The sequence below is a fragment of the Engystomops pustulosus genome, chromosome 4 (assembly GCF_040894005.1).
Source record: "Engystomops pustulosus chromosome 4, aEngPut4.maternal, whole genome shotgun sequence".
NCBI lineage: Eukaryota > Metazoa > Chordata > Amphibia > Anura > Leptodactylidae > Engystomops > Engystomops pustulosus.
The window spans coordinates 195330232-195341777 of record NC_092414.1 but is presented as its reverse complement, the minus strand read 5'-3'; the positions used below and the strand labels follow the sequence as shown (position 1 = coordinate 195341777).

The 11546-nt window shown below is 44.9% G+C and overlaps 1 protein-coding gene across 1 annotated transcript; it reads right to left on the bottom strand.

The window, feature by feature from the left end:
- Positions 1 to 3045: 3045 nt before the first annotated feature.
- Positions 3046 to 3765, bottom strand: LOC140128520 (olfactory receptor 1G1-like). Its single transcript, XM_072150217.1, has one exon. The coding sequence runs from the start codon at positions 3763 to 3765 to the stop codon at positions 3046 to 3048; it is 720 nt and encodes a 239-aa protein (XP_072006318.1).
- Positions 3766 to 11546: the final 7781 nt, after the last annotated feature.

The window sequence follows — 11546 nt, the reverse complement described above, 5'->3', positions numbered from 1 at the left end:
GCCAATCAGGCAAATTAATGCCCCTAATGGTGATTGAGTCAATATAACATCTCATTTGTTCTCCTTACCTAGATCACCGATGTTCTACCCTATGAAAAGTACAATCATTGGGCCGCTGTCCCCTTCCTTCAGCCCCTATTCACAGCTAGGCTCTCTGAGGGTTTCCGAAAAAAGCCTTGTCAAAATTCTAGGTTTGTCCCTCGTCGCGATCTGTAGCCTGCGCATCATGGGCTTGAATAGCATTTCTGAGATGCTTTTACTCTTAGGCTCTATCCGTTATGAATCAAATCAAGTGAAAAGTATTAATTTCATGTATTTTTTTTAACTTTTATCATTTTATTATCACTTTTTTATGATCATGTCTGCATATTTTTTGCTCAGGAACAAACAGTCTAATTAGGACACTCAGTAAACTGGTGGTACATGTCCTTTAAGGTCACATCGAAGAATAATCCAAAATGAATAAAGTTGTGGTGACTGTTAGGGTATTTTACGGCGACCCTCAATCGGTAATTCTGATACCCTCTAAGGTCTATAACATCTAGGTGTTCCTCCCCTCTTGTTGGGTCTTGAACCTGTTGTGAGAGGTAATTGTCTTTTGTTATCGACAAAAACCTGCTGCCTTTGTAGGACCTACAAGTTTCTGACCCCCAGTCACGTAACATTGAAATTCCAAATTGCAGCTTTTTTTTGCAAACATAATAAAATCTATGAGGGTGCGGGGTACCATGCGGCTCTTGCATTGCATTTCCATCCACGCAATCGGTAACCAGCACCCGGTGTCTTGCATTCAAAAATTCAAAACACAGGTTGGTGGTTACAGATCATGTGGAACGATCCATGGAAATGCACATGTGATCAGGTTGAGGCCCGCATCCAGGCGGTTGCGTTTTATTTGTAAACGCAACACAGGCGTCACATGTAACCACACCCTCAACAAAATTGGTATCTCCATGATTGTTCTCCATGGGGGTAATTTACTAAGGGCCCGATTCGCATTTTCCCGACGTGTTACCCGAATATTTCCGATTTGCGCCGATTTTCCCTGTATTGCCCCGGGATTTTGGTGCATGCGATCGGATTGTGGCGCATCTGCGCTGGCATGCACGCGACGGGAATCGGGGGGGCGTGGCCAAACAAAAACCCGACGGATCCGGAAAAACCGCTGCATTTAAAAAAAAAAAAAAAAGTGACGCTGGACTCCCGCTTACCTTCACCAAGTATAGGCCAGTGGACTTCAGTGCATTCCGGTGGGCCTCGGGGAACTTCCGCACATCAGCGCCACCTGGTGGACGTCGGAGGAACTACCTTAGTGAATCGCCGGAAGACCCGAATCCACCGCAGAGAACGCACCGCTGGACCGCAAATGGGCCGGGTAAGTAAATCTGCCCCAATGAGTAAGGAAAATTGGTTTCATTTTGATCATTAAAACTCATAAAGAGAAAGTTTGTACGAAAATGGAGTAATTTTATTTTTCATCAGCTGTGCTGGATTTTTCTCCAGCTTCCCAGTACATTGGGTGGAATATTGAATGGCAGTACGTGGAAATTCAGTGCCACAGATATCTTAGAACTGGTGTAATGTGCCTTAGTGCAGTCTGTCTCACTAATGTGCACTTTGCGCTAGATATTCGAATAGTGACAGGCGCTCTGAGTAAATCTGGTCTGTTCTCAAGTTGTGCACACAGTTTGGTGCACTTTGCTTCATGCTGCAGAATTGTGGTACAGCAGTAACAGCCCCTTTAGTTTTCTAAAGTGTTGGACAAAGTGCAACGAGGACACAAAAGTGGCGCAAACACTTTGTAAATTCATGTGCAAGCTCCAATGACACAAAAAACAAACTCTCATAGTGTTCTGTAAATGGAAGAATAAAAACGTGCTAGATTTTGGGAGTAGGGGAATAAAAACAGAAATGGAAAAGGGCTTCGGTTTTAAGGGATTTAAGGCAACCTACCGTAGCAGGTTAATATTAACATACTAAACCCTAACCTATCTTTACCTAATCCTATATTGCTTTCTAAACTAAGCTAAATATGTACATTTTCCAGAGTGGCGCTACTGGGACGGGAGCACAACGAAAACACGCTGGCAGGGAGGGATCGCAGAGGCTACTGGGGCGTGGAGTAGCCTCTACGGGAGCAAAGGTTATTCCACACCCTACTTGGCTACGGGAGCGATGCTATACATGTAAACATTGTCACTGATGCCAGTTGTGCTGGGCATGCCCAGATGTCCAATGGACCAGTGAACGGCAGAAGCAATGTGAAGACGTGAACACGCGGGTAGGGTGGAATCACAGAGGCTACTGGGTTTTAACAAAACGCCAAGTCTCAGTGGATTAGAACTGGATCATGCGTGTATATGTTCAGTAAATCTCAGTTGTGCTCTCCCAAATTGGCGTTTTTCACGTGGTTGAAGCTGAACACAGTCTAGCAAGTATTCTACTAGGTCATGGAATCGCCTTATTCCCATTGCCCATGCCCCAGTAGCCTCTTCGGAAAATGTATTTATAAGGTAGATAAAGTTTAGCTTAGTTTAGAATGTATTATAGTATTACGTAAAGATATGTTAGGGTTTAGTAGGTTAATAAGAACCTACCATCAGATCTACCTTAATAGGTACATTTCTGATGGTAGGTTTCCTTTAAGGACAAAGTCTTTGAGGGTAGATATTTTTTATGTATTGTGTCTCCTGTTTTCTGACGTACAAGTAATTGTGATTATTTCCCCCTCATTGCCACCTCTACTCCAAGCTATCATGGAGGAGCGTGAAGGAGGATGCACTCGCTACAGCCTACAAACTTTTATAAGTGAAAGGGCCTGGCGTACAAGGGCAGGGCCTTCATCATCTGCGCTGGTGTATGATAAATGTCCCCCATTATTTTGGACTGTGTACTGGATTTGTTGTTCCTGTATTGGCTGCATATATTATAATGGGCTAATACACACGGCTGTAGTTTCCATGGCCCTGTGTGTCAGCCGTCTGCCCCAGCCACAAATTACAGAGTAGGTTCTATTCCTGCCCAAGTTTGAACCCTCTCGTTATCTTATTGCAAATGAATAATTTTCCTTATGGCCGACTTCACCTCTTTATTCCTTAAACTATATATAATTGGGTTGAACATGGGCATCAAAGCCACAAACAGAGTTGAGAAAACCAAGTCAGTTGCCTCCATTTGTTCTGAAGAAGGGATTAGGTACAAACATATCCCGGCCCCATAGAACATACTCAGCACGGTAAGATGTGAGGTGCAGGTGGAGAAGGTTTTCTTCCGACCCGTTTTAGAAGGAATGCTGAGAACCACCGATATTATTTTGCTGTATGATGTTAAATTGAAAAGAAATAAGCAAACCCCAAATACTATGGTCTCAATAATAAGGATGATGTTAAGTTGAGTGTTTGTACAGAGAATTCGGCTAAGTGATTTGATCTCGCAGAAAAAAGGTAATTTATTAGTATAGCAGATATCGATGGGGTAAATGGAGAGAATGAAAAGCAAAGCATTACCAAAAGCCAACATCCATATACCCATAAGAAATAAAATATAATTCCTCTTCCTCATAATCATGTGATAATATAAGGGTTTACAGATGGCCACATATCGGTCGTAGGACATAAAAGACAGCAGTAAGTCCTCCGTATTGAGGGCGAGCATATAAAAACACAGTTGGCTGAAACATTCCATAAAAGATATTCTATTAATCCGCGTCAGCAAAATGTCCATCACTTTTGGAAGAGTTGAGGTGGTAAAAATGATATCTGCCATGGACAAGTTGCTTAGAAAGATGTACATGGGTGTATGTAGGCGCACATCGGTGACGACACATATGATGATAATGATGTTACCCAGCAATCCAATCAGATAGAGGACGAGAAAAAAAGTGAAAACAAGCGGAAGGTTCTTCGTGGAATAGAAAAAAATTACTGTCTTGAAATTGTCAAAGATGGTTCGGTTTCCCATTAGTTTTTGAGACTATTAAGGAACAATGAATCAAGAGACTTTAGAGGTGCGCACTTTTCCGGTCAAGATGCTCTTTCGTAAATTGATATTAGCACATGGACAAAAAAAAAAAAAAAAAGAAAAGAAATCCTCAAGTCTACGACCTGTAAAAAAAAAAAAATAGTAATTTTCAGAATTTTACCATTTTTATTTTATGGTGATAAAAACAATAACAAAAATCAGTTGTTCCATTTCTGTTATTTTACATACACATTTTCCAGGTGTATTAGGACCCTATCTTTCCATTACCGATTACTGCCCCTTCAATTATCGATTATTAGAGAAAAATTGAAAAAAAAAGCCTCCGCCCTGAACGTGACACTAAGACAATGTTAATTCCCTTTTGTGGTTAATGTAATCGGAAGTAGGATAAAGGGAACTAACCGGTGGGCGGACTCAGATAAAAGATAGTGCTAAGGTTTTTATTGTCATAAAACATCACAATGGGGCTCATTTACTAGGGGTCGCGGATCGCACTTTCGTAGGAATGTTCGCCTTTTTGGGGATTTGCACGGCTTGGACAGGTATATAACAGGTGTCTGCGCTGGGATTGTGACGCATCTGATTGTTTTTTGGCTCAGCTGCGCTGGCTTCCATGCGACACAAATCGGGGGGCGTGCCATCAGGCAATCCAACTGATTTGGACTGAGCGTGGCATTAAACTTTCAAATTGTGCCACAAGACAGCGCACTTAAGTGCAGCAGGAAGAAGAAGGTGAACTCCATCGGACCTGAGCGGGGAAGCGACACATGTAGGATATCGGACGCACAATCTTAGTGAATCGCGTCAGAGTGCATTATCATCGGACAATGCACTTTCGGTGAACCCCCGGGACATAGTCAGGCTCCTTTACTTAGGGTCCGTCGGACGCATTTTCGTCGGGTTACCCAAAGAATTCAGTTTTGCGTCAAATTGCCCCGGGATTTTGGCGCACGCGATCAGATTGTGCCGCATCAGCGCCGACATGCATGCGAGAGAAATGGGGGGGGGGGGGGCGTGGCCACTTCGTACAAACCGCGGAATTTAAAAACACGATTGTGTCGCAAGATCAAGCACTCACATGCGTTGGGAAGAAGCGGGTGAACTCTGGCAGACCTCGGCACATGCAGGAACTCGGGTGCATCATGTCGGTGAATTGCGCCAGTCCCGAATCCTCGTCAGACAACGCACCGCGAGATCATGACAGGACCGGGAAAGTAAATGTGCCCCAGTAAGTAAATGTGCCCCAATACATTTCAGGGTATACTACCCCTTTCTCAAGTCTAAAACAGGACTGAAAGTAAATACAACATACAAGACATTACACACATACATAAGAAAAGAAGCATGTAAATGTCCAGCGATCAAATGAAATAAAACTGTCATGCTCATAATAATGTCTTGGGTAAATCAGGTAATGCAGTAAGATTAGTTGTTCTATGAGTAATAGTAAAAAATCCAATAAAATTAGGATTTCTGAGATGTAATAAATATACATATAAATGTAATAAATATTCACACATATAAGCATACATATAACCAGCACAAATACACAGACACTGCACACATACATACACAATGCACCCAAGCATACTGTAAAACATACACATAACTGCCACACATATACATACTGCACACACACACCCTGCACACATACAGACTGCACACATACATACCCACACACACTGCACACATACACACTGTACACATACAAAGCTGCATACAGACTGCACACATGCATACACACTGCACACATACATACACACACTGCACACATACAAAAGCTACATACACACTGCGCACAAACATAGCTACATACACACTGCACACATACACACTGCACACATACATAGCTACATACACACTGCACACATACACACTGCACACATACATAGCTACATACACACTGCACACATACACACTGCACACATACATAGCTACATACACACTGCACACATACATAGCTACATACACACTGCACACATGCATACACACTGCACACATACACACTGCACACATACATAAGCTACATACACACTGCACACATGCATAGCTACATACACACTGCACACATACATAGCTACATACACACTGCACACATACATAAGCTACATACACACTGCACACATACAGAAACTACATACACACTGCACACATACAGAAGCTACATACACAATGCACACATACATAGCTACATACACATTGCACACATACACACTGCACACATACATAGCTACATACACACTGCACACATACATAGCTACATACACATTGCACACATACACACTGCACACATACATAGCTACATACACACTGCACACATACATAAGCTACATACACACTGCACGCATACACACTGCACACATGCATACACATTGCACACATACATAGCTACATACATACTGCACACATACATAGCTACATACACACTGCACACATACAAAGCTACATACACACTGCACACATACATAAGCTACATACACACTGCACACATGCATACACACTGCACACATACATGCCTACATACATACTGCACACATAGCAAAACACACTGCACACATACATATACACTGCACACCTACATACACACTGCACACATACATACACACTGCAACCATACATATACACTGCACACATACATACACACTGCACACATACATACACACTGCACCCATACATACTCCCCCATGCCTCATTTGATGAACTACACAGAGAGCCCTAAAAAATATGTTCAGGTTGCCTATACTTCTGCATGTGCATAAGTTTTTTTATACAAATTAAAAAATGATCACATTCTCAATGCGTTTCCCCTTATCAAAAATAAATTGCAAAGTCCTACTTTTGAAGTAGTAGTGTGTACGGTAGATGAAGAGGAGAACCATGGATATTTGGTGTATATCACGCAGAATATTTTATACCTTCTCCTTCATATACATCTGGGATACATACACCAGCGGCCAGTGGCTCCTTCATTAGGATAAATGAGAATATGCTTCCCCTGATGTTCTAAATTGTCCTGATCACAAGTGCAGCTTTGGGGATCACATTCATAGCCCTATATTTAACCATGTATTAGTCACTATGGACAACTCTCTAATAATACATCAACAGACAAGCGAAAAATTGCTGATCTTGTGGCCCAATAACTAAAAGAAGGGCATCAGCTCGATCTCGATCAAGCAAAGATAGCATTCAAGATACAACACTCATGCTCATTGTAACATCTGTGTCAGTGTCATCCTCGGTCCGTGATGTGCGACTGAGGAGTTTCTGATTTTATCTCTGTGTCTTTGCTATATTCTGTATTCTGATGTGTGGCTTCGATTGATTCAGCGCCTCACCTGTTTCTTTCCAGCAGTCTAGCTTGGTCCAAAGGTAATGAATCCATGACTGACCGCCTCACACTCCTTTCCTGCTCTCTGTGCTGTCTGGATCTCTGGCCCAATCACCATTGAGTCTGGATAAAATGTGTTTTACCTACTCCTCATTCACTGCTTTAAAGAACTTTTCTTATAAGCTCCATAGCTTACCTGTGTATTCTATCTTTGAGTCCTGATAAACTTTCACTTGTTTCTTTCGACCTCTCTCCGGTTTCGAGATGTAACACTCCTAGTGTAGTTTTTAGAGGTGACAGGTCCTCTTTAAGATAGATATGGTACCCACTTTTTAAAATGATAAAAGGACTTGTGGCTGGGCCTAGGATGACACCCGTGCACAGGTGGTATTATATGTTTCATGAGGTAACATCTTCTTATGTGAACTTATGTATTTTTTGTTCCACTGTTTTTGGAGCACAGAGAATGGGGCTTATTTACTAAGGGTAGCGGATTGCACTTTTGTCTGACTGTTCGCTGTTTTCAGGAATTGCATGGCTTTGACAGGTATTTAACAGGGGTCTTCACTGGGATTGTATCGCTCCTGATCGGATTTTGGCGCAGCAGTGCTGCTTCCATGCGACAGAAATCGGAGGACGTGCTGTCAGACGATCTGACTGATTCGGACTAAGCTGAGGATTTAAGTTTCAAATTGTGTCGCAAGACAATGCACTTACATGCACCTGGAAGAGGATGGTGAACTCCGGCGGACCTGAGCGGGGAAGTGACACATGCAGGATATCAGATGCACCATCTAAGTGAATCGCGACACAGTGCATTATCGTTGGACAATTCACTTTCGGTGAACTCCTCGAACCAGGTAAGTAAATGTGCCCCAATGGGTTTAATTGGGACTACCCCATACACAAACTGGCAACAGTGACACCAGTGGTGGTGGGAACTGCTTTAGGTAATGTTAGTACTTTCTAGTTTTTCCTAGAACCTGCTGGAAGGTAGGCGGGGCATGTTAATGTTACTGTAACAGGAGGGTAAGATTGGTTGTACAGTTGTACAGGCCTCTCTGTGATGACCGAGGGGGAGAGCTGACAGTGTGAGAAGAAATTCCCCTTGTGCTTTCCATGAAAACATAAGGTACCTCTACTGTTAGTGGGAAATCCTCAAGTGGACTTGAGTATATTGGGTGGCAGAGTAAACTTAGTCCTCTGTGTTATATCTTTATGGAATTCAAAGGGGAAGTTGTACCTTTTTGTATTATTCTAGGAATCTCACGTAGTAGCTTTTGGCTCGGCCTAGATATTTAAGTAGAAAGTTTACAAGGAGCAAAGAGACTCAAGAATTATGGGGAAAGTCAAGATTATGGGATTACGGGGTTTATCAGCTCCCCACTCGTAGTGATAGACTGCGTCCTGAAACCCCAGTTTATCTCTCCATACACAAGCTGCTCACCCCCGCTCCTCTCTATAGTGATATATGGCGCATGCCGCCATATTCCAAGGAAACATAGGACATGTCCTATCTCTCTCCTGAGTACAGAACGGTACGGTGTCCCCTAGTGTATACAGCCTGCCAGTCCCCCCAGTGTATACAGCCTGCCCAGCCCCCTAGTGTATACAGCCTGCCAGCCCCCTAGTGTATACAGCCTGCCAGCCCCCTAGTGTATACAGCCTGCCCAGCCCCCTAGTGTATACAGCCTGCCAGCCCCCTAGTGTATACAGCCTGCCCAGCCCCCTAGTGTATACAGCCTGCCAGCCCCCTAGTGTATACAGCCTGCCAGCCCCCTAGTGTATACAGCCTGCCCAGCCCCCTAGTGTATACAGCCTGCCCAGCCCCCTAGTGTATACAGCCTGCCCAGCCCCCTAGTGTATACATCCTGCCAGCCCCCTAGTGTATACAGCCTGCCCAGCCCCCTAGTGTATACAGCCTGCCAGCCCCCTAGTGTATACAGCCTGCCCAGCCCCCTAGTGTATACAGCCTGCCAGCCCCCTAGTGTATACAGCCTGCCCAGCCCCCTAGTGTATACAGCCTGCCAGCCCCCTAGTGTATACAGCCTGCCAGCCCCCTAGTGTATACAGCCTGCCAGCCCCCTAGTATATACAGCCTGCCAGCCCCCTAGTGTATACAGCCTGCCAGCCCCCTAGTGTATACAGCCTGCCCAGCCCCCTAGTGTATACAGCCTGCCCAGCCCCCTAGTGTATACAGCCTGCCCAGCCCCCTAGTGTATACAGCCTGCCAGCCCCCTAGTGTATACAGCCTGCCCAGCCCCCTAGTGTATACAGCCTGCCAGCCCCCTAGTGTATACAGCCTGCCAGCCCCCTAGTGTATACAGCCTGCCAGCCCCCTAGTGTATACAGCCTGCCCAGCCCCCTAGTGTATACAGCCTGCCAGCCCCCTAGTGTATACAGCCTGCCAGCCCCCTAGTGTATACAGCCTGCCCAGCCCCCTAGTGTATACAGCCTGCCAGCCCCCTAGTGTATACAGCCTGCCAGCCCCCTAGTGTATACAGCCTGCCAGCCCCCTAGTGTATACAGCCTGCCCAGCCCCCTAGTGTATACAGCCTGCCAGCCCCCTAGTGTATACAGCCTGCCCAGCCCCCTAGTGTATACAGCCTGCCCAGCCCCCTAGTGTATACTGCCTGCCAGCCCCCTAGTGTATACTGCCTGCCAGCCCCCTAGTGTATACAGCCTGCCAGCCCCCTAGTGTATACAGCCTGCCAGCCCCCTAGTGTATACAGCCTGCCCAGCCCCCTAGTGTATACAGCCTGCCAGCCCCCTAGTGTATACAGCCTGCCCAGCCCCCTAGTGTATACAGCCTGCCAGCCCCCTAGTGTATACATCCTGCCCAGCCCCCTAGTGTATACAGCCTGCCAGCCCCCTAGTGTATACAGCCTGCCAGCCCCCTAGTGTATACAGCCTGCCAGCCCCCTAGTGTATACAGCCTGCCCAGCCCCCTAGTGTATACAGCCTGCCAGCCCCCTAGTGTATACAGCCTGCCAGCCCCCTAGTGTATACAGCCTGCCAGCCCCCTAGTGTATACAGCCTGCCAGCCCCCTAGTGTATACAGCCTGCCCAGCCCCCTAGTGTATACAGCCTGCCAGCCCCCTAGTGTATACATCCTGCCAGCCCCCTGCCCGCAGTACAATTCATTTAGGAAACAAAACAAACACTCTTCTATACCACAATGCACCGGCATCGGCTCTGTGTCCCTGTGCGGTTTGTCGTAGGGATCGTGGCGTCAGCCGCTTGCTGACATCATTGTGTGTGCCGGCTGACGCCAATGCCGGAGCGTCGCTATATATACAAGGACCTGCCTGGGGGACAGCGGAAGGTGAGTACAGTTTGTTGTTTTTCATGACTCAAAGTTTTCAATACATTTTTTGTGCTGAAAAACTCGGCTTATACTCGAGTATATAAGGTAAATCAAAATAAAACAGTAACGCATTATATAAGAAAAATAATGTAAAAAATTGCCATGATACGTATAAATTCATGAATGGGGGGCACCACTGTTTATAAATATTAAATATTAGAGGACACTGTTATAAAATCATTTAGGCGGCATATTACATGTCAATATTGATAATGGAGCTCTACGCATTAAAATGACAGGAGAGCTCTGTATATATATATATATATATATATATATATATATATATATATATATGTATGTATATATATTGTGGCAGGGTAGCTGCCACTACAGTAGATTTTGGGTATAGAATGAGTATGTTGCTGGATGGATTTGGGAAAGCTGGGTGTTTTTGCCATTAATGAGGATTCATTTGCATCCAGCTGGAAGTCCTGCATAACTACCTGGTGCACACTTCCCACAATGGCTCCACCCTGGGGAAGAGACAGGCTACGGCAAAGGCCTGTGGAGCTGTGGCAGTGAACTGACACTAAGTTTTTGGGGGTGCCTGGCAGTAGGCCAGCACCTGGTGAGGTTGGGAACCTCGATGTATAGTTAGTGCCGGAGAGGTTTAGGCTTTATTTTTGCTGTTTTGTTTATTTTGTTTTTACTGCCGAATAAATCTGGCTGCGGTCAGTTATACCCAAGTCGCACAGTGTGGACAGTGAAGTTACTGGTGTGCTGGTGATTTGTGCCCGTCTACCCCAGGAGACGACGATCCCGGACCTAATCCCTTACAATATATATATATTTATTATAACCTTTGATGTTCATAGAGATCTATTGGATGACTCTGTTTTTCCCTTGTTCTTCTCTGTTGAAAGGGCA

Excerpts from the sequence above, each read along its gene's own strand:
- LOC140128520 (XM_072150217.1), bottom strand. The coding sequence starts at position 3,765 with ATGGCAGATATCATTTTTACCACCTCAACTCTTCCAAAAGTGATGGAC.